Genomic DNA, 23094 nt, shown 5'->3' on the forward strand with positions numbered 1-23094 from the left:
GAGACTGCCTGGCCCTCCTAGCACGTCTGGCTCTTCCTGATAAAGATACCTTACTTGCCAAATACCATGTCTGGGGTGTAGAGCAGAACCCCGGCCCACTCTGTCTACCTTGCACTGAGGCCGGCACACAGCCTGGCCAACTGGATGGGGTTCGCTGGTCTGGGCAGGACAGTGCCCCGAAGCATGGCAGGCTACCTGCTTCTGCTGCAGGAACCTTTTCTCTGCACTGTGTGGACCTCCTTTTCAGCCCTTAGGCCTCCAGTGAGGGTCACCTGCCCCCCATGCCAAATTATTCTTCCTCCCAGCACCTGTTCTCATCCAAGGTGAGATGGAGGCATGAGATGAGATCTCATCTCATGCCTGCCCACACTGGAGGCCCCGAGGGCAAGAGACCATGCTGCCCTGGTCTTCTCAGTGCCCAGCAGCTGCTGGGAGCCTGAGCTGCAGTGAGGGGAGCCTGGCCTGGCCTGGGCTGCTTTGTAAACACTTCCCTCTGGTGCCCCTGGGTGCTGGATTAACTGTCCCGAGTCTCTGCCCCAAGAAGGCCAGGCCCCACTGTCAGCACCTGCAACAGGAGGGGTGCTCAGCTCCAGCCCTTGAGGAACCACGGGCTCCCCCAGCCTCAGGGGGTCACCAGGCTCAGCCCTGAAGATCACGTAGACTTGTGCGGAGGCCCAGCTGCCGGCCACCTTGTTTCTGTCCTTTAAAAGGAGAAGAAAGAACAGCACCCAGTGGCCAGGGCCGGGCTAGGCATGTGGCAGAGGGCACGACCCCAGCTCAGTACTGCAGCAGCTGTGAGAGCCCGGGTGCCTGTCAGTACAGGAGCCCGGCAGTTTTCAGGAGCTCTGGGACTTGGTGGAGGACCCGGGTCATAGGCTGCGAGCCCTCCCCTGGGATGGCAGCCCCTCTTCCCCCGTTACCAGCTGAACTCCAGGGGTGACCACGGTGGTGTTGATCCACCCCACCCGGGGTGAACAGTGGGTCCCCCTCCCTGGGCTCCCTTGGTTCCCAGCATTTTTGTACTGGTCCCCGGCCAGAGGCTGGTGGCCAGCGGGATTGTGTGTGACACAGTCTGTCATGCCCACCGTCCCCAGCCTGGCCGTGTGCACACAGCCTCACCTGCTTCTGCTCAGAAAGTCCCGCTGCACCTGCCAGGGTCCCAGCTCATGTGAATGAGTGCTCAGTGAGTTGGTGGATTCTAGGCTGCTGGGCGGCTCCGGCCCGTAGGCTCATGCCATGACCGGGCTGAGTGACACACTCCCGCCGACACCGTCACTGCCCTCCGTCACCCTCGTGGCTCCGACTGGGCTCCCGCACGTGCAGAGGCAGCCACGGATGTGGGCTCTTAGCAGGTTGGGGATTCAGCCTGTGTCCACACACAGGATGCCCAGGAGGCTCAGGGAGGCCTAAGTGGCTCCTCGTGGTTCCCAGGATGCTTGAGGGGAGGTTGCCTCTGGAAAGACTCCGGGGCTCAGAAGATGCCACGGAGGTGGGGAGCAAGGTACAGCATGTGGGCCTGGGGATGGAGGGGACAGGGCAGAGACCCCTGAGGATGGAAGCAGAAGGAACATTGCTTTTAATTGGCAAAATTTACATCCTCGGAACGGAGAGCAGCCCGCGTCACCCAGGTCCCAGGACACCTTGCACAGTTGCTGTCCCCACGTCTCCAAAGCTGAGGACGTCGTCTGCCTCAGCACAGCCTCATTATCAGGAGAGGGAACATCGTGAGCAAAGTTTGGAAGCAAAAGCAGGGCTTGTTCTGTGTTCTGGAACGAGTAGCTGAGTCACAGCTTACCCCGGAGACAGGGGACAGGAGAGGCCGTCCAGACCTTGCGGTAGGGAATCTGCACACAGCGAGGCTGGGACCCAGGTCGCAGGACGAGGTGGAGAGGCTGCCTGAGGAGAGCCTCCCTTGTGGCTGACAGCATGCAAAGGGCGGGGGGCAGCCCCTCCAGGTGGCAGAAATGGGCAGGAAGCCGTGGTGTCTGGGCAGATGGGCGTCAGGGACACGGGGCCTGTGGCCTCTTGCATGGGCTGAGATGCCTGGGGTTGACCCACATGGCTGGGCTGTCTTGGTGGTTCTGGCCGGCCTGCCTGCAGTACCCAGGACCAGTCCAACTCTGCAGGGTGGGGCTGTTCGGGGGACCCGGCGACCAGCCACCCTTGGGAAGCTGGGGTGCCGTGGCCCTCATGACTGGGAAATGCCTGGTGGGGCTGAGGGCTGGGGCCAGGATGGCTCAGGAAGGAGCCCAGGTTGTCACCTCCACCACCAGTGCACCTGTCCTCACTCCCACCAGCATTTCTAGCTCCCGTGATGGAAATACTGAAGGCTTCTGCAGAGCAGTGGGGTGCGTCCCCGCCCCTCCCCCTTCCCTGGCTTCACATGGGCAAATTCCTGGTCTGATGGGAGAGGGCCGATGGGCCACCAGCCTGCCCCCCAGGAAGTGGGGCTCAGAACCAGCAAATCAGGGGTGGGGGATGCCTGGGGAAGGGAGAGCCAGGAGGCCCAGGGGCTTAGTGGTTAGAAACAGGCTCTGGGTTCAAGGGTGGGCTTTCCCACTTCCCAGCTGTGTGGCTTTGGGTGGGTCACTTAACCTCTCTGTGCCTCTGCTCCCTTGTGTGTAGCCTGAAGCGCTTTTCTGGTGGGCGGTGGCAGGTACTGAGATGGTCCCCGGCGGGTGCTGCTCACAGCTGCTGCTGTGTTCTGTGAAAGGTGCCAAATTCTCCTGGGAAGGCATTCCTGGGACCCCTCAAAGGGGGAACTCCATCTGCGAGCTTGTTGATACAAGTACCTAACCGCTGTTAGGGTCCACTGGAGAGTGCCGTGCGTGGTCAAGCTCAGGTGTCAAGGAAAGCAGGAGCTTGGTTTTGCTGTCTGCCTCCAACCATTCGCTGGCCCCAGGGGTGTGCGATGCCATGACTGCTTGTAGGACAGCAACCTTCAGGGGTCATCCCATGGGTGAAGAGAGCTCACAGATCAGCCAGGACCCGAGGAGTCAAGTGTCAGCAGGGCAGTGAGTGTGCCCCAAGGGGCCCAGGGCTGGCTATGGAGGAGCTGAGTCAGGGGCCAACAATTTCCAGGCCCCCACCTGTCCTGGAATAGCACAACGCTCCTCCACAACCCCAGGCATCTGGTGGAAGTGCAGACTCTGACTCGGCGGCCACCCTGCTGTTCTGGAGACCACGCTGGGTTTGAGGAACCCGCTTAGAGGCAGCGGGAGGTCAGCCTCAGAGGGGAGGCAGCCGGGAGGAGCAGCACCCTGTCCCCAAGCCCTCCTGGTGTCAGGAACCCCAGACGGGGCTGCGTCCCCTGGCTCCACCAGGCCAGCCCAGAGGCCTCGACATGTGCCCCCAATGACCTCAGGTAAGTGAGGGCTCCAGGCCTGGCTCGTCCCGCTCACACCAGGTGCCAGAGGTGGTGCTGTCCTGGCTGAAAGGTTCAGGCCATGCTCCTGCCTTTCTTCCTCGAAAGACAGTCCCACCAAGCGCGAGGCCCTGCCTTGGCCAACTCACTCGGGGAGGCCGGTGATGACCAAGAGACAGGCCCCTCCCAGCCCAACGCCTGGCCAGGTGCGTCCTGGAAGTGAGCTGGGATGAGGGCCCTGGCGGGGTGAGCGCCCTTGGTGGCCTGAGCTGGCCGCCTCCCTCCGAACTGGGCCTCCTCAGGCTGTGTCAGCTCGGTCCATGGAGACCTGCCTCTCTCCTAGATTAACTGTGAGAAGCACAATTAGGCAAAACACTTTGCTCACTGCAGCACTCGCCCTGGGGGATAAGAGGATTAGCTGCACCCTTGGGCTCAGCACTGATGTTCTGATATTCCCCAGGGGGCTTTGCTGGCCCCAAGTACCTTCTCCTAGGCGGCACTGGGCCCAGGCCCATCCTCTCTGGGCAGGGGGCTCACAAGCAGGCCTCTCTGTAGCCCTGGGCACAGCCCCGCTCTATCGCTCCTATCTCTGAACACTGAGGTTTCCCCTGGAACCTGGACATGCAGCTGTTGATCTCTGGGACCTTTTCCCCCTTCCCCACACCCTCCCTGAAACCCTCCTGCACCCTGCCTGTGGCCCCACTGGCCACCTCTGCCTTGGACCCCTCACCCCTTTCCTTCTGTGTTGCTCTCCAGTCTCCAGAGGGGATCTCCATGCCCCAGGCCCCGGTTCCTCGCTGTCTGTCAGCAGGAGTCCTGCCCCCACCTGCTCTGAGTCTCGGGCTGTGGACTGTGGGAAACGCCCTCCGAGGGTCTCCTGCCCACCCTCCTGGGGGTCGCACAGCAGGGGGGTGGTGGGCACAGGCACCCAGGCCACTGAAGCCTGGCTTCCCTCCAGCCCCACAGCCACGTGTGCTGTAGGGCCCCAGCCAGGGGTGTGGAGCCAGCTGAGGTCCATCCACGCATAGCACCCTGGATGGTCTGGTGGCTGAGGGAGGGCCACTGCAGAAGGCGGGCTTCCATGTGGGTGGGCGCTGGAGAAGGCTGGATGGGACAGAAACCAGAGCAGAGGCTGGTGGGCAGGGGCAGGGGTAGGTTGAGGGGAATTTTCCAGGGCAATGGAAGTGTCCTTTGTCTCAATGAATTTTACTTTACCTCTAAATCTGCCCTGAAAGAGTCTCTTCTTCTAAAATAAACTACTCTTATCTCAGAAAAAAAAGAAGCCTCCTGGCCAGAGGTACTCATGCTGGGCTGACACCGATGTTGGTGTTAGTGATGGTGTCGGTGGCATGTCCCACCCGGCCCGCCGATGCCGAGGGAGGCCCAGCCAGCCGCTTACCGAACCCATGTACCCACACAGCCACCGAGCTGTCACCAACACGGCCAAATTTCCTTGCCGGGGCTGAAGTCCATGTAAATATTGATCAGAGAAGGAAACCTGGGTTTTGCTGTGTTTGGTTAATAGTTGAAGAGCCACTCGCTCCTTGGCTGTTTTCCCAGTGGCTTCATACCGGTGGGCCTTGTTTCATTTAAAAATGTTAAAGAGATCCTAAAATGCTGTGTCATTCAAACACTGTAAGTGCAGGAAGAAAACCTGCACATTTAGGTGAATCCCCAAGGACCTCTCTCAGTAAGAAGTCTCCCTGTCTGTTTAGTGTATTGATTATGTAAAACTTAAAAACAGGCAAAGAGAATTTTAGAACAAGTCTGTCAATTTGCCGCAAAAAGCCAAAAAGGATTTTGGGTTGCTTAAGCAAAGACCACATCGTTGGGTTGCCCGGCCCTGCCAGGCCTGGGGCTCTTGGGCCATGCAGCCACCACATGGCCTACTGAGGATGTGACTAGCTTTCTTGTGGGGGTGCTGGGGGGTCTTTCCTGCTGCCTCCAGGTGGGCATAGGTGGGGTGTCTCCAGCACTGGCCCCATCGTGGGTCCAGGGAGGGTGGGTCAGACAGGGTGGGCTGCCAGTGGGGCCTCACAGCCGAGCCGTCCTCTGAGGAATTTGCCAGTTGAGAGCCTCCAGACCACCCCACCCCAGACCCTGCAGTGGGAGGTGGAGGGAAGCTCACTGCCCCCTGGGGTGGGGTAGCATGATGGTAGCCCCGGCCCCTCCCTCAGGTTCATTCATCACATCTCCTTCTCTGCAAGTCATGTGTGTCTAAGACATCGCTACATAACTCAGGGTCTACAGATTTTCTAGTACGTTTTCCTCTAGAAGTTTTGTAGTTTCAGGTTTCACATTCAGACTTTTAACCTGCTTGTGTTCATTTTTATATGTGGTCTTGAGTTACGGGTTCTGCGTGTGACACACAGCACCTTTACCCTCTGCCCTCTGAACTAATCGCCGTCTCACTTGGTCACACACCAGTTAACCCGACACAGTGGTCCTACTTCAGGACTCCCTGTTCTGTTCGGATGGTCCATGTGTCTGCTTTTGCACTAGCATCACAGTCCTGATCCCGGTCGCTTTGTAACGTGGCTCAAAATCTGCCGAGTTGGCCCCCCTCTGTTCTTCTTTTTCATTTGTTCTGGCTATTCTGAGTGCTTTGCATTTCTGTGAGAATTTTAGAACCAGTCTGTCAATTTGCAGCAAAAAAGCCTGTTAGGATTTTGATTGGGGTCAAGTTGAATCTATAGACCAATCAAGGAGAATAGACTTCTTACTAATGTTAAGCTTCCAGACCCATGAACACTCTGTTTTTTTTTAAGATTTTTTTTTTTTTTGATGTGGACCATTTATAAAGTCTTTATTGAATTTGTTACAGTATTGCTTCTGTTTTATGTTTTGTTTTTTTGGTCTCGAGGCTTCTGTGATCTTAACTCCCTGACTGGGGATCAAACCCACATCCCTTGCATTGAAAGGAGAAATCTTAACCACTGGGCCACCAGGGAAGTCCCTCTCTGTTTATTGAGGTCTTTTCTCAAATTCTTAGTGAAGTTTCAGTTTTCGGGGCACGCATCCTGCACTGTCTGTCGATTTCATCAGTTTGTGTAGGTGATTGCATGTCGTGAGTGTTTCAGTGGACATGAGGTCTTCTTCGTGGTCTGTGGGAGCATATGGAGTGATGTCAGTGGCAGGGTTTTCACAGGTGCTTTGCATTTGGACAAGGGTGTTCCCTATCATGCCTCCCACGCTGACTTTCTGTCAGGAAGGTATGTTGGATTTTTGTCAAATGTTCTTTTGTGTCTCTTAAGGAGATCATAGTGTTTTCTTCTTATGTAGTTTGTTTATATGGTGAATTACATTGATTGGTTTTCAAATGTTAAACCAACTTTTCAGTCCTGGTATAAACCTCACTTGGTTGTGCGGCTGTATCATCCTTTTAGTATATTGTTGATTCCATTGGCTGATTTGTTAATGTTCTGTCTAGAATGTTTGCATTTTGTTCAGGAAGGGTCTTTTTCTCTAGTTTTCTTGTGATGTTTTGGTATCAGGTGATGCTGGCTTCACGGAGTGAGTTGGGGGAGTGTTCCTTCCTTTTCAATTTTTGGGAACAGTTTGTATATAATTGGGATTATTTCTTCCTTAATGTTTGGTAGGATTCACCAGTGAAGCCCTCTGGACCTGGAACTTTCTTCATGAAGATTTCTGACTCTGTATCAAAATATGTGGATGGACGTAGTGTATGCTGGTTGAATGCTCTACTTCTTTTCCTGCACAGCTTTGGTCAAATTCACTGGTGTAAAGTTTTTCGCATGTCCCTTTTTGCCCTTTTAATGTCTGTAGACTCTAGTCTTGATGTTGAGAATCTGTGTCTTTTTTTTTCTTGCTCACTCTGAGTAGAGGCTTTAGAGAACCAGCTCTTGGTTTCATTGATTTTTCTCTAGTGTATTTCTATTTTCTATCATCGATTTCCACTCCACACTTTCTCCTACTTACATGGGTTTCATTTTCTCTCCTTTCTCTAGTTTCTTGTGGGAGCTGAGACCAGTGACTGAGACCTTCCTTCTCTGTCCTGTGGGTGTTCAGTGCCATAAGCCCTCCCAAGCCGCAGCATCCCACAGATGTTGGTATGTTGTGCTTTCATTTTCACTCAATTCAAAATCCTTCGTGTTTCCTGTTCCATTTTTTCTTTCCCCCAGGAGTTGGTTTTTTGGGAAATGTGTTACTTAGTTTCTAAATGTTTGGGGATTTTTTCAGAGAGCTTTTCCTGTTATTAATTTCCAGTTAACTCCATTGTGGTCAGAAAACACAGGTTGTGTGATGTGGAACTCTTAATTACTGTGACTTGTTTTACTTCCCGGAATGTGGTCTATCTTGGTAAACGTCCTATGTGCACTTGAAACTAATTTTCTTTCCTGTTGTTGTGGAGTGAGGTCTTTTATAAACGTCAGTATACTGAGTTGGTGGACAGTATTCAAATCTTTATCCTTACCTGTTCTATCAGTACTGAGAGAGGGGTCTTGAAGTAACTATTTCTGTTTTGCAGATTTATCAGTTCTGTTTCATGGACTGTAAGCTCTGACATCAAGTGCATGAACGTTTAGGATGTTATGTCTTCTTGGTTAATTGTGAAACAATCTTCTCTATCTTGGTCATAATGTTTGCTCTGAAATCTACTTTGTCTAAAATGTATACAACTGCTAAGCCTCCTTTCCACCAGTGTTCCTAGAGTGCTATTGTGCCAGCCTGTTGTGGTTAGCTGGTTTGTATCTTTATAAGTAAAGTGTATTTTGTGTAGCCAGCATGCAATTGGATCATTTTTTTATCCAGTCTGACAATCTCTGCCTTTCAATTGAGACATTTGGCCATAAGCATTTAATGTTATTATTGATGGGGTGAGGCTTAAATCAGCATCCTTCACTCCTTCATGTCCAGTGTTTGGAAAGCCCTGTGTATTTGTCTGTTTTTTGTGTGTGTGTGTTTCAGGCGAGTGGGTAAATGCCATCCTTCTTGGCTAGAAGTAGAAAGGACAGCAGTAATAAATGTCATTCAATACTCAGTCCGTGTTCAGTTCTACTCGACTGTGTCAAAACTATCTTGTTCCAGTTGGTGTGTGTGCAGCAGGATCCAAATGAGGTCTGCACGTTGTGCTCGGTGGACATTGCACTTGGTGGACATGATTCCTGGGCCCTTCACTTTCTTCCATGTCATCTGCTCGGGGAGGAGAGTGAGTCACTTGTCTAGTAGGGTGTCTGGGTTTGGGTGATTACATCTTTGTGATGATGCACCCCACTCTGTCCAAGGGTCCCATTCAGTGGCGGGGCGGGATGGGGGCGGCTCTGAGAAGCAGAGCGAGGAACACGCCTGCTCCCACCGCACCTGGTGGTCCCCGAGTGTGGGGGACAAGTGGCGGCCTGGGTCTGTGCTCCTCCCACTGGCCTGCAGGAGGGGTGAGGACTCCGTGGCTGATCTTGAAAGCATTACCTCATCAACAGAGAGGGAAAAAAATCAATGGCCTTTAAATCTGCGTCTTGACATACCACACCAGAAACAAGATTTTGTGCCAAAGACAGCGTTTTTGAAGAACAGCTGAGCCCTTCAGACAGAAAGGGTGCTGGACTAGGAGCTGAGGAGCCACTCAGATTCTCCTCTTACAGCTGCGTGGCCCTTCTGGTTACTCCTGAGGAGCTCTGGCTTCCCCACATATAAATGGATCTCACCTCACCCACCCCAGGCTGGTTTTGAGTGTTAAGTGAGCTCAGGTGAAAACACTTAAAACTGTCAGGTGCTGAGTTGATGTTGGTGTGATTTTTACTGTTGGAATCTTGACATCCCTGGGTTCTTGGAATAGTGTGGACGTCCTATCCATCCTTGTGGCTCAGCCTGGGGTCCATGTGTGAACACAGGCTGCTTCCTCTGGCCGAGGACACTTTACCCTACGAGGACCTCTCCACCCCTTGGTGGGCCCTGCCTTGGTCCAGCTACTCTGGAGGGGGATGGTCCCCCAGGCCCCCAGAAAGAACCATGTGCAGGTTCCTGTCCTGAAAACTGACCATCCAGATGCCCTCACGAATGAGAGTGAGTCGGCCAGCTGGTTTTCATGCCAGAGTGACAGGCAAGGGGATTGGGGACAGTAGAGGCAGGAGGGACCCTGGGGAGCCCCCTCCCACTTTGCTCCACCATTAGCTGCTGAAGGTTGAGAGTCTGGGACTGATGAGTTTGGAAAAATAAAAGAAGGTTTTTGTGGCTAAGAAGTGAAAGCTCTGGGCGTTAGAGCCAAGGGTCTGCGACAGTGGGCGTGTCCAGTGGGAGAGGGTGGTGCTGGGCTCCTCCCAGGCTCCCTCCCCTCCATGGTCCCAACCCCACGTTTATGGAGTGTGTGATTCCGAGTGTGTTCCGGACCCTGGGTGAGGGAGCTGAGCTGCTGGGAGCTGAGCTGCTCAGGGCTGAGGGGCTCAGCTGCCCCCTGGTCTCCTGGCCTCCTCCTGCTTCAGTGTTCAGCCACTTCCAGAAGGACTTTGTGTTGTGTTTGCACAGGTCGTCTCCCGCTGTGGAGGTAGGCCGAGACCCCTCCCGTACCCCACCCCTGCACAACCCCCGCCATGTGACCCCTCACCCCACCCCCTCGCAAGGGCCCCTTGGGTCTCAGCTGCTCTCTCTGCACATAGGTCGCAAGATGGGAACACAAGACCCGAAAGCTGAGCAAAGCCTTCGGGTCCCCCCGCCTGGCCTGCTACACCCTGGGTGGGGCCATCCTGCTTCTGAACGTCCTGCGGTCGCACTGGTAAGGACCCCTCCCCTCCCTTGCTACCCCCCAACCCCCACCCCAGGCCCCTGGGGAGCCCCCTCCTCCGCCCCACCCCCACCAGGGAAGAGGCGGGAGGCACCTGGAGGGTCAGGGTGGGGGACTAGGCCGGGGCTGCTCTGAGCCCACTCCCCCACCGGCTCTGCTGGCTCAGGGAAACCTCCACTTGGGCTCCACCTGGAGAGGTAGCCCCACACAGCAAGCAGTGACCTGGGTTGGGGGGCAGGGCAGCCAGGCCAGCTCGGTGGAACCCCTCCACAGTGGGGTTGGCCACTGCACACCCACTTCCTCCCCAGTTACTCTGAAAACTCAGTGTGTGGTGGGGTGTGGGGGGGTAGACCCAAACAGCCCCACCTGGTGGGCAGCCCAGTGCAGGTGCTACCCTTCCACATGAGGGCTGTTTTCCTGCATCCTTCCCTAAGGAGCCTTTGCAGGAACTCTGGCCCTTCTGACATAGTGAGCGAGTGAATGAGTGAGCACAGAGCATCCCCCATGGCCCCTTCTCCCTGGCTGTCACCGCTGGGGGGTTTAAAGCTCCTGAAACAGCGTGTCTCAGGAGACGGGACCTGCTGCCTGTTTCCCTTCAACAATGTGCTGTTTCTAGTTCTTGTGTATTCTTGCCTTCCTGAGTCCACCATGTAGGGAATAAAAACCCAGGACCCCAGGTCCAGCCCCTCCACTGTTCCTATGGGGTGGAGCCTGGTGGTCCATCCCACCCTGCAGGTGGGCTGCACCAAGGTGGGCGGCCAGGTGGGCATGGGGGGAGTGGAGGGGCGGAGGGCAAGATGATGGAGAACCTGTCTGTTCGGCGGGCTGACGGGGTCCTCCATGTGGCCTGACTTAAACCCCTGTTGGCCTGCAGAGGCCAGCAGAGGTGGGTCTATAGACAAGCTGCTGTTCCTCCCATCCTACCACAATGCTTGCGCTGGCAGGACATGTCGCATCCTGGGCCCTTGAGAGGCCTGGCAGGGGAGTGACCCCAGGCCCAGCCTCTCTGCCTGTGTCACTGTCAGCCTAGCCTGCTGCTGCTGCTAAGTCGCTTCAGTCGTATCCGACTCTGTGCGACCCCATAGACGGCAGCCCAACAGGCTCCCCCGTCCCTGGGATTCTCCAGGCAAGAACACTGGAGTGGGTTGCCATTTCCTTCTCCAACAGCCTAGCCTATGTCTACCTATGTCTACCTTTTGGCTACAGCTTTCCTCCCAGATGAACTGACCACCCAGGGAATTTGGGGGCAGAGAAAGGACGCCTCCACCCCAAGCAGGCCTGTTTTCCCTTCTCTCCTCTATGGCCCTCCTCCTGTTTGCCCCCTGCTGGCAGGTCTGGGTGGGGTTCAGGGGCAGGGCTTGTGGGGTCCTGCCCGCCCCCACTCCCCAGCATCCTTCACCTGTCGCTTTATGTGGTTCCTGCAGGGGGGTTTTCTGTGCCTGGGTGTGGGTGTGGGTGTGTGTGGTAAAAGACACGTTACTAAAATTGACTGTTTCAGCTACCTTGAGGTATCGTTTTGTGACATTTAGGACCTCTCCCTGGGAGTGGTGTCCGTCAGTCAGCTCACAGGGCTGTGTGCAGCCCACTTGCTCTACAGACAGGAGAGGTGGAGAGGTGGGAGGGGGCTGAGCTGCCAGCTCTCAGAACTGCGGGTTTATCAGAGCCCAGGGAAGGTGCAGGGGTGGGGCATGGGCACGGCCACCTGGCACCACAAGGGGTGTGTGGCTCTGAGCCAATCCCAGCGGCTCAGCCTGGAGCTGCGGGGTGACCCTGAGCCCAGCAGCAGGAGAGGTGGGTGGAGAGCAGGGGGCGTGGGCAGTGTGACCAGGGGCCAGGTGTGCCCTGACATATGTGCCGCTGTTTGACAGGTCACCGAGCAGGCCTCTGCCCGTGGTGTCCTGTTTGCTGTTCAAACAGATGCTTCTCCCACCTCCCTGTTCCCCTTCCTTCACTTTGAGGGGAGGGGAAGGGGGCTGCTTTTCCCGGTTGATGAACACAGACTATGACCCCTTCTGCCTGGCATGGGCCAGCGCCAGGGAGGTGCTCAGGGGAGAAGCCTCTGTTCTCCAAAATCTGACCGTCGTCCAAGGAGAGAGTTGTAGGGAGGCAGGCTTTAGCTCAACCTAAGGAGAGTTTGACGACATCCGGCTAATGGAGTGAACAAATGGGGATGGAACTTGCTCTGCTAGAAAGAGCCTGGCAGGGTGGTCCAGCGGTTAGGACTCTTGCTTCCACTGCCGAGGGCGCAAGTTCAATCCCTGGTCAGGGAACTAAGATCCCACAAACTGTGGGGTGTGGCCAAAAGAAGGAAAGAGAGAGGGGAGGGAGGAAGGGAGGACAGAGGGTGGGTGGGCATCCTCATGACGGAGGGAGGGTTGGGTGGAGGCTTGAGTTAGGAGTCTCCTTCCTTCTGCAGTGCCAGTCACCCTCTGACTGAACACCCCGCTGTCCTGCAGAGCCTAAAATGTTGTCATTCGTAATCTGTTTCTAAAAACCACTATGTGTTACAGACAAATCAGAATTTCTGGCTTCTCTGGAAGCAGGCACCAGCCCCCCATTCCGGTCACTTCTTCCGTGGCGGCCCCTCAGCAGGCCACTTGACTCACCCTCGACACTCGCCTGAGACCCCTGGACAGGCTACTCTGGGGGCCTGGGGGCAGGGTGGGTGGCCCCTCTGCGCGGCGGTGACCTCCCCGCCCTGCCTGCAGCTTCACGCAGGCCATGCTGAGCCAGCCCCGGATGCAGAGCCTGGACAACCCCGCGGCCTACCACGTGGGCCTGGCGCTCCTGGGAGTGGGTGGCGTGTTCGTCTTCTCCAGTTTCCTGGCGCTGGGCTTCACCGGGACCTTCCTAGGTAAGACCCTGAGTGCAGGGGGCCGGGGCCTTGCTCCCCCCAACTCCAGGCCTCTGCCTGCCCTGCTCAGCATGGGGGACCAGGCTTTCAAGCCCCAGCAAGCTGCTTGGCCTCCAGGATGGGCCAGGTTTCTGTTGCTGTGTTCAGGTCTGATCGGGGCTGGTGCAGGTCTGGGGCTGGTGACAGGTGGGGCCCTGGCCCCTCTGCTTGCCTGTGGCTCCAGAGCTTTGGGGCTGAGAGCCCAGTGCTGGCAGGGCTGAACATCCTACAGACACCAACTCCCAGTCTGGGACTCCGGGGGGCAGGAGCAGGGTGGCTGATGTGCAGGGGGCAGTGGGGCCAGAGCAGAAGGCCAGCCAGGGATCATGTCACTTGAGTCCCTGAGGGCCATGCAGGGGGACTGGGACGTCCTCCCAGGAGGAGGGTCCCACAGGGGAGGTCCTCTGGGGGCCAAGAAGCAGGTGGGGATCATGGTGTGGGCCTCACAGGGGTGGGGTGGGGGACGGAGCCAGGGGAGGGAGAGGTGGTGCTGTCCAGCCAACCTCAGGAGAGCAGGGGTGAGCAGCCCCACATCAGGGGTGGGGAAGGGGCAGCCAGGGTCTGGAGGAGGGAGGGGGAAGGGCCTGGAACACCAGCTGCCTTGGGGCCCTCAGGAGAGATGGCCTGGAATGTGGGGCCCTCGGGCTCAGGGATGTAGGTCAGAGTGGCCAAATCCCCATGCCCCCCCAATGAGCGACCCTGAAGCAGACTTCTATGCCACCGGGAAGAAAGGCTCCCCGGCCGCAAGCCCTCTGTCCCCAGACAGAGGTGATGGTGTTGCAGCTGCTACTCCTCCAGGCCCACCTGTGCCTGGAGCGCGAGGGACACTGGGACCAGGGGGCCCTGGTGAGCAGCGCTGCTCCCTGCGGGCCATGCCCGGGCTTGGCCGGACCGCGATGGACACCGGGTCTGTGTCCCCTGCTTCTCGGACTGCCACACTCTCCCCTGGGAGAAGCTCTGGGCTGGCTGCAGGGGGAGAGCTGATCTCCAGGCTGGCAGCCCAGGTAGGGGTGGCCCAGCTTAAGGAGGAGGGGGAGGGGGAGCAGAGATAGTGAGTAGAGGTAGGCCTGCTTTAGACAGTAGGGGGCAGGTGAAGGGAAGGTCTACATGAAGTGCCACAAGCCAAGGAGATGGCAAGGGAGGAGAGGTATCCAGAGAGCAGGGAGAGTCCCCAAGCAGAGGGGACAACACGTGCAAATCACAGAGATGAGCGGAGGGGGGAGTACAGCCCCTGGGGAACCCCCCCAGTGCCTGCACACCTCCCTCTGTGACCCTCCTTCCTGCCCGCCCTGTTTGCAGGCGACTACTTCGGGATCCTCAAGGAGGCCAGAGTGACCATGTTCCCGTTCAGTGTCCTGGACAACCCCATGTACTGGGGCAGCACGGCCATCTACCTGGGCTGGGCCATCGTGTGAGTCAGCCCTCATGCCCCACGGAGCCCAGGGCACTGGTCAGGGCTCTTTTCCTGGGGAGTTCCTCACCGGTGGGAGCAGAGAACATCCTAGAATGAGGTCGGCAGACTTCCTTTTAAAAGAGTGGGAGGCTCCTGGGCTGCAGGTGCCAGAGTGGCTGTGGTTGCAAAATTTGAATTTCACATCATTTTCACAAGTCACAAAGTATTCTTTTGATTTTCTTAAACAATTACAAATATAAAAGCTGTTCTTGGCCTGGGGACCACAGGCTGCCAACCCAGTGCTGGAACTGGGCAGGGAGGTCCCCTGCCCGCAGCCAGCCTGCAGGATCCATGCCGCAGAGACTAGGGCCCCTCCGGCCAGCAACCCGCAGTCCAGGAGACTGGCACACGTGCCCCCCAAGGCATCTTCTGCCTGTCCATTTTCTGGATTAGGATTTCTTCCATAGAAAGGTTTTCTTTGTAGAGAGAATTCTGCTTTTACTGAATGCTAGAAAACAACTTGCCAGGAAGGTCACAGGTGCCCCCAGAGTCCAGAAGGACAACAGGACCTAAAGGAACAAACCTCGATGGTGGGCTGTCTGGAGCGGATGTTCCCCCACCAACCCCACCTTCGGGGGTTGTGGGGGTTACATGGGATCCAGGCTCTGGGCTTTGAGTGACAAGGAGCTGGAGGGGCAGTTGTGGGTCTGCTGGGGGAACTCCCCCGCCTGTGCCCCTCTTCAGACCAGGAAGCCCCCCATCCACCTGCCTTCAGCCTGGCCCTCTCTCCTGGACTGGGGCAGTGGGATCCAGGGAGGCAAGCTCCCCCCACAGGCTTACCCACTCCCCATAGTGTTTCCCACCTGAGACTGGCAGGGTGAACCCCACAGAGGTCCTCCTGCAAACTTCCCTGTCAGCATACCCCCCTTTCCCTCTCACTTTCACTCCCAGTCAATCTTTCCAAACCCAACATTGAGGTGTCCCCTCCTCCAGAAAGTCCTCCCTGACCTCCCGCAGTATGCACACACACACAGGTTCTTCCTCCATGCTTAGACAGGACTTTCCAGGGCAAAATCACAGAGTGGGTCTTCTCTGTCTCCAGGAGTGAGAGGTTGCCCCCTCTACAGGGCTGTTAGGCCAAGGCTCTCAAGAACATATGAGGAACCCTAGGGGCCCAGGCTCCCACAGGCCCCTCAGGAGGGCACCAGCCATGTGGTGATGAGGAGGGGCCTCAGTTGTACAGGGGAAGGAGCCCTTTGTCTGAGAGCTCATTAGACATACTCTATTACCCGGGGCCACCAGACGCTGACCCAGCAGGGCTGCTCCCAGCCCATCTGTCCCCGACCTGGGGCCCCACAGACAGAGCTTCCCGTTGGCCCAAACAACCAGGTGTGTGGGATCCCCAGAAGGCCCAAGGCGCTGGGATTCCTGGGGCACTAGCCCGTCAGCCTCAGTGAGATGCCCCCTCCCCAAGGTGCACAGCTGGGTCCCTGGGACCCCCCTCACCCCACCCCAGGCTCTGGCATGTGGGTCCCTGTGGGCCTCAGTTTCCTCATCTGCAGTGTGGGACGATCACCTGCACACGGTTATTCGATGACAGTGCTTTCAAGGTGGGAAAGTTCACACAGACAGAACAGAGAAGAGTGTTTGGCTCCCATTCAGGGTCTGTGCCTGGCCGCCTTAGGGATACTGTGGCTACGGAGCCCTGGCCCTGAGGTCCCCCGGCAGGTTGGGGGTTGTGGGGAGGCTCTGCCCACTCCAGGAAGCAGCACCAGGGCCGTGAGCAGGGCCTCAGGAGGGCAGATCTCGTTTCAGCCCCAAAGCATCTGTGCCCTTGGCATATCCACATGGCAGTGCCAAGGACCAGGTGGCCCAGCTAACCCTCAAGGTCGATTTGAATGGAGTCCACAGAATGGAAGGTGCAGGTGTCATAGGGGGCACTTGGCCTTCACTGTCCCTGCAACCCCCAGAGAGACAGAGTGAGGTTCTGGGGAGTGGGGGTGGGCAGGCAGAGGGTCCCTGGGGGGGTTACCCACCTGCCTTGAGCCCCCCAGCCTGGGCCTCATGCTCCCCTCCAGCTCCTGGGCTCCACGAGCCGGCTCCCCTCATCTCCTCCTCGACTGTCTGGATGTGGGGGCCCAGCCCTGGTAGCAGTCACCAGCAGAGAGCCCGTGAAGGGGCTCACTGGACTCTCCACCTGACTTTGGGTGCCCTGGCCCTATTTCTAGAAAACAGCCTGAGAACATGGCTTCTTATGGGCAGAGGCCCCACGACCTCCCGTGCGGAAAAAAACACGCTGACCGCTCGGGTGATTCGGGGAGGCCTATCGTTCATTTCTCCCTGTTCTCCCTCCACTCCATCCTGAGTTTCCAGCTGCAGCTGGAGGCCTGAGGCCCAGGCCTGGATGGGCAGTGGTGAGGTGGACCCTCGTCCGAGAGAAGGCTGGCCCCCAGCCTGCCCCTGACCCAGCGTTTCTCTGCAGGCACGCCAGCCCCACCGGCCTGCTGCTGACCGCGGTGGTGGCACTCATCTACATGGTCGCCATCCTGTATGAGGAGTGAGTAGGCGCTGTCGCGGGCTGGGGATGCCGTGTGCCCGTGGGACCCACACTGGGCCTTCCTCTCCCTACAGAGCCTCCCTGTGACCCTGGTAGCTGGCCATGGCCAGGTCACTGTCAGAGCAGCAGATGGGCACCTGACCGGGTACAGGACAGGCCTGGGAGCCAGGCTGGCAGTGCTGGCTCTTTCTGGTCACACATGGCCCTCCACCCTGTCCACCCTGGGTGGGGAGCATGGGTGGCAGTGTCAACCTCAATACCAGCTGACCGAGCCTCTCTCACTCCTGCAGGCCCTTCACTGCCGAAATCTATCAGCAGAAAGCCTCCCAAGCCTGCAAGAGGAGCTGACGGCCACGGCCACTCCGTGAGAGTTCCCACCTCAGGCCTGCCCCGAGCACAGGCCCCTCGAGGGGGAGAGCGGTGCTTGGCGAGGACTGTCCAGTGCCTTGGAAACACGGCTTGAGGGCTCTGGACAGGTGCCTTGCGGCCCCAGAGCCCCCTGCCCTGCTGCCCACCTCGTCCTAATAAAAGGCGCCTGACCCATCCCCCATTGGTCTCCATCTATCCAGGTCAGGGAGGAGCAGGCTGGGGTCTGAGAGAGGGTCCCTGAGCTGGGAAGGGTGCCGTCATCCACGCTGGACAGTGGGGGGGGGACTGTCCAGGCCTTTGGGCCTCCTGTGCCCCCAACCTCTGCCCTTCCAGGGGACAGCCCAACCTCAGCTTCCTGGGAGGGAATCACTGAGCCCCTCCCCGGCATCTCTGGTTACTCTGACATTTCTCTCCTAATGACCCGTGGACCTCCTGTGGCCACAAGGAGCAGCCATGGGGCCACTGGGCCTGTGGTCAGGCCTGACCGCAGAGCTGTGGGCACAGGGTGGGTCTCCTGTCCGGGCCCAGCCTCACCTGCCCAGCCCTGGCCCTCCAAGGGCACAGAACCTATGTTTCTCCCTTTGGGATGGGAGACGGGGGCTCCACCTGTGCACCTGGTCCCCTAGCCTCAGCATCCTCGCCTGTGAAGTGGCCCCTGTAGCCATGCTCACCCTGGGCCCCTAGGCACTGTGGGCAATGCCAGCTGGCCCTGCCATGGAGCTCCTCAAGGCTGCCCTCTGGTGTCTGGGATTCAGAGGTCTCAGGGTTTGAGGAGCTGAAGGTGGCATGGAGGCAGGTCTTACCAGTGCCTCTGCTTGCATACCTGCAAGGACAGGAAGCTAACCCCCTGTGGGCACCTCTGACGTCCTGGCCCCCATGGCTTGAGCTGTCTCTCTGTCAGGGCAGGACGGCGTGACTCCTGGGTCATGCAGCTGTGGGAGTCAGGCCTGGGGCAAGGAGGGTCTGCTGTGATGGGGACAGCCCACAGCTGAGGAGGAAACTGCTGGACAGCTGTGAGCTCAGCTGTGGAGGCAAGGTCAGAAGGGAAAGCAGCTTTGGTTAGCTGTGTTCTCTTCGTCAGGCCGTGGCTGTGGGCTGGGGTGACACAGGACCCTCTGTGCAAAGAGCTGCTGGGGGTGGTCTCGGGCGGCAGGCCAGCACTCAGCATGCCTCAACACAACTTTCAGGAACCTTCTAAACCACTTTTTACCAGCAGACCAGGCCATGGTGGACACTTCTTGCCTTGGGGGCCAGCTGTCTGCTTCCAGCCTACCCCCAATATTTTCCAAATGGTTTAAAAGTTTCCCATTCCACTCTGAGCCAGAAATTGGCTGCATTGCAAAGAAATCATACAGGCAGGTACCCAGGCCCAGAAAGCAAGACCATCGGTATCATCATAAACCTGGGCAACCTAGAATTAATGCAACGGCTGAAGGGTGGGGGCACACTCTGATGGCAGGTGGGCTCAGGGGCTAAGGAACTTAGCTGACTTGAGGGACAAGTCTTAGAACCTGGCATCTGTGGGTGGAGTCATGCCCAGGTGCTGGGAATTGAGGTTGAGAACCCAGGCTGGGCTCAGTACCTGCCACTGTCACCCCTGGAAGGGGCCAGGGGAGTGAGGTCATCTCAGTCCTGACACCTGACCTGGGGTTGGGGGGAGGAAGGCTCTGACTCTGGGCTGGGTCCTGGCCCACTGGCCTCCCTAGGGAGAGCTGGACTCTGCAGCTGTGGGCCCTGGGCAAGTCATTGCCCTGCCTCAGTTTCTCCGTCTGTAAAATGGAGATAGTAATAGTTTCCACCCCTCAAGGCTGCCACAAAGAAGGACTTAAGGACTGTGTCTGAAAGTGAAAGTCACTCAGTCATGTCCGACTCTTTCGCGAGCCCATGAACTATACAGTCCGTGGAATTCTCCCAGCCAGAATACAGGAGTGGGTAGCCTAATCCTTCTCTAGCAGATCTTCCCGAGCCAGGAATCAAACCGGGGTCTCCTGCATTGCTGGCAGATTCTTTACCAACTGAGCTATTTAGGGAAGCCCAAAGACTGTGCCTGGGATAGGATAAATGGGAACCAACATTTTCCTGGCTCCCCTGCAAAGGGCAGGAGATTCTGCTGGAATCCTGGTCACACAGGGCTGCCTGAGAAGCCCATGAGAGTCCAGAGGCCCTCTGCAAACCTGTGTGTGGGCTGGTACCCTGGCACTGCCCAAAGCTCAGCCTGTGTGGATGGGTGGGTGGCACCAGGTGACAGCCTTGGCTCTCTCCCAAATCAGAAGCTGAGCACAGCCCAGCCTCACCTGTCACCATGGGGAGCAATGGCCTTTCCACCAGTTCCAGGCTGGCGCTGGCCAGCTCTGGCAGCCTCTTCCCAGGCCTTTCAGCAGCAGCCCACTCCTGGTTACTGAACAGCCTGCTGTCCCCTGGTTTGTTCTGCAGCCTCCTGGGTCATTTACTATTGTTGTTATTACCACAGCCCTACACTGTTTGCAAGTTCCCAACCAATCAGAGCCAAAGCTCCATCTTCCAGGAGAGGAATACCAAGTCCAGAGAAGGCCAGCGACTGCTGTGATGCCCACTCAGCATTCAGGGTCATCCTGGCTTTCAGACCATCTCCACCAACTAGAAAATGGGCCATGTGACTCCAAAGGCAAAAGATGCCATGGGGGGAGGGAGGGAGGGGACATAGGCCTGACTACCGAAAGGCAAGCCTCTGGTCCTTCCAGGCTCCAATAGGAAGACGGCAGGTGCAACCTCTGGCTGAAACTCCTGCCAGGAACCAGCGCCTCTCTGTTTGGAAGAAAGGAGCTGAAGCCTGCAGTGGGGCGCGGGGTGGGTCCAGAAGCTCCGGCTTTGCGGATTCCAGCCCCGAGCGCAGAGCTCCGAGATCTCGGCTCCGCCGGCGGGGCCTCGGCTACCCTCTAGCGGCGGGAGCGCGCCGCGCCCACATCCCGCTGACACCGCCGCCCGGGACGCCAGGGGGCTGGGCCGGCCCGGTTCTCAGAGCTGGTGCGAAGGTGCGCAGGGACCTGGGCGCGGTGCCTGGCACCTGGCACACACCTGCAGTCATGCTGCCCAGTGTTGTTAATCTCCGAGGAAAGTGCGTTCCAAAGAAAGCGTGCGCGTGTGAGTCCTGCGGTGGGGAAGGGGGGTGGGCGGGGTCCTTGCATGGGGTTGGAAGCACAGCCAGAACTGGGTCCCCGACGCCCTTGCTGCCGCTGAAGCAGCGGAGAAGCGCAGGGTCCGCGCGCCCGCAAGCCGGAGGCAGACCCTGGGCTGCCCTTCCCAAGTTCCGCCAGCGGGAGAGGGCAGCGGCCAGCGGAGGTGGACGGAGGGCGCAGTGGGGCCCGCGGGAGTGCGCACCGTGACGCGCAAGGCGGGGCGGGGCGGGGCGGCCACGCGGGCTGCATATAAGGGCGGCGCTGGACACGCAGAGCCAGAGCTTTTGTCCGGGATCCAGAGCCCCGCTGAGCCCAAGCCCGAGCCGGCCGAGCCGAGCTCTGCCCTGCGCCCCCAACCACCGTCTGCTCGTCTCACGGCCCCGCGCCCGGCCCCCTCGGTCCCTCTGCTCAATGAAACTGTCCGCGATGATCAAGAAGATGTGCCCAGGAGACTCGGAGCTGAGGATCCCGGCCAAGAACTGCTACCGCATGGTGGTCCTCGGCTCGTCCAAGGTGGGCAAGACGGCCATCGTGTCGCGCTTCCTGACGGGCCGCTTCGAGGACGCCTACACGCCCACCATCGAGGACTTCCACCGCAAGTTCTACTGCATCCGCGGCGAGATCTACCAGCTGGACATCCTCGACACGTCCGGCAACCACCCGTTCCCCGCCATACGGCGCCTCTCCATCCTTACCGGTGAGCCGGGGCGTCCAGCATTGGGCGTGGGGAGGGAGCGCGCCGCCGCGGTGCCGGGGACCCCTTGTCCCGGGGCGCGGGGGCTGGAGGCACGGTCCGCGCGCCACGATGGGCGCTGGAGAGGTCAGCGTGCCCCTCGCGGCGGCCGGAGCCCCCGAAGTCAGCCCGCCTCAGCTGTCCCCTGGCAGCCGCCCTCACCCTCTTCCGCTCTGTCCCCCGCAGGAGACGTGTTCATCCTGGTGTTCAGCCTGGACAACCGCGACTCCTTCGAGGAGGTCCGGAGGCTCAAGCGGCAGATTCTCGACACCAAGTCGTGCCTCAAGAACAAGACCAAGGAGGACGTGGACGTGCCCCTGGTCATCTGTGGCAACAAGGGGGACCGCGACTTCCACCGCCAGGTCGAGCCGCGCGAGATCCATCAACTGATGGGCGCCGACCCCCGGCGCTGCGCCTACTTCGAGATCTCGGCCAAGAGGAACAGCAGCCTGGACCAGATGTTCCACGCGCTCTTCGCCATGGCCAACCTGCCGCGCGAGATGAGCCCGGACCTGCACCGCCGCGTGTCGGCGCAGCACTGCGAGGCGCTGCACCAGAAGGCGCTGCAGGGCAAGAGGCTGCGGCGAGCGGGCGGCGACCGCGACGACGCCTTGGGCATCCTGGCGCCCTGGGCGCGCAGGCCAAGCGTTCACAGCGACCTCATGTACATCCGCGAGAAGGCCAGCGGCGGCGGCCAGGCCAAGGACAAGGAGCGCTGCGTCATCAGCTAGGAGCCCCCGCCCCACGCGGCCGCAGAGCCTCAGGAGGCCCTGTAGTTCGAGTGTCGGGGCCACGTGCCCCAAACCGCGGGCGTCTTCCTTCCCCGCGCCCCAGCCCGTGCACTGGGGAGACTCAGCGAACAGACCGTCATCTGCTTGGGAAGGAACGAGAACTGGCTGAGGCCCAACTCCCCCCCACTTCCGACGCCCATTGGCGCCCACCACTCCGTTTCTCACAAAGCCCTAAAAATGGGGGCGGGGGTGGAAGTTAAGCTAGTCCTGCCGGCAGGAGGAGCAGGGGCATTATCTGTGTGATTGGGGGTTGCCATGACAGCGGGCCTGAAACCGAGGGTGGGGTCAGATCATAGGGAGTGACTTGTTTACATGTGTGTGCAATTGCACAAAGCAAAACATAAAACTTGCACTTTATAATAGAGTTCTGGTGTCACCCTGGACATGAACAAGATCTTACCTAGGTGTTTGTACTGCGTGTTGAGTCTTTAAAGTTGTTACTGGTTTTTTACTATAAAATAAAGTAATTTAAAATGGAAAACCATGCTTCCTCTGGCTTTAGAAATGGGGGAGGAGGGAGGGCAGGTCTCTACTGTGGAGCTGGACTCTTCTGTGGAACTTTCCCGGGCTGGAGATTAACCAGGGCCTGAAAACAGCTCCCTGGAGAGAAGGCCCCAGAAAAGCTCCCAACAGCTGGAAGCCCTTCTGTTTGGGAGCCATTCCTGAGAAAGCCAGGACTCAGATAAAGGGCTTCAGGGTTCAGCCATGCACCACCTACTTGCCCCCAACCCCCAGCCCCACCAAGGGCCTCCTGGACTGACCAGCATGTCCTATGCTCAGCACAGACCCAGAGTGACAAAACATCACTGAACCTGGAACCATCAACGGTTCGAGGGGCCACTCAAGCCCTCTTTCGTGCAGGACCCTTGTCCTGAGTCGGCTGTAGGCTCTGCCACCGAGCCACCTGGACCTAGTCACCATTTGTGGCCCTGGCCCCTCCGGCCTCCCTCCCTCCTCAGGGGGATCCAGCACCCCCTCTGCAGCTGAGGGCACCGGCTCCCATCTGGGGACCCAGCTCCCTCCGCCACATGAGACTGCACAAGCCCGGGACGAAGGACACCTGGCAAGCCCGATTTTCCACCTGTGAAACAGAGAGAGCAGAC

The 23094-nt window shown here is 58.4% G+C and overlaps 2 protein-coding genes across 6 annotated transcripts in view; both read left to right on the forward strand.

Moving 5' to 3' along the window:
• Positions 1–17489, forward strand: part of PEMT (phosphatidylethanolamine N-methyltransferase) — a 35695-nt gene extending 18206 nt beyond the window's left edge. For all 5 annotated transcript variants that reach the window (XM_055407481.2, XM_055407482.2, XM_055407480.2 and 2 more), the window contains 5 exons: positions 9976–10091; positions 12809–12954; positions 14293–14404; positions 16869–16943; positions 17234–17489. In XM_055407481.2, coding sequence (XP_055263456.1) covers positions 9976–10091; positions 12809–12954; positions 14293–14404; positions 16869–16943; positions 17234–17291 — 507 coding nt within the window. In that variant the 3' untranslated portion in view covers positions 17292–17489. The remainder of the gene's footprint in view (positions 1–9975; positions 10092–12808; positions 12955–14292; positions 14405–16868; positions 16944–17233) is intronic.
• Positions 17490–20741: 3252 nt separating this feature from the next.
• RASD1 (ras related dexamethasone induced 1) lies at positions 20742–22079 on the forward strand. The gene is made up of 2 exons (XM_055396678.2): positions 20742–21164; positions 21387–22079. The coding sequence occupies exons 1-2, from the start codon at positions 20879–20881 to the stop codon at positions 21929–21931; spliced, it is 831 nt and encodes a 276-aa protein (XP_055252653.2). The 5' UTR covers positions 20742–20878; the 3' UTR covers positions 21932–22079.
• Positions 22080–23094: the final 1015 nt, after the last annotated feature.

Source organism: Moschus berezovskii, chromosome 20, assembly GCF_049115385.1.
Source record: "Moschus berezovskii isolate FMDL1 chromosome 20, NW_MosBer_1.0, whole genome shotgun sequence".
Taxonomy (NCBI): domain Eukaryota; kingdom Metazoa; phylum Chordata; class Mammalia; order Artiodactyla; family Moschidae; genus Moschus; species Moschus berezovskii.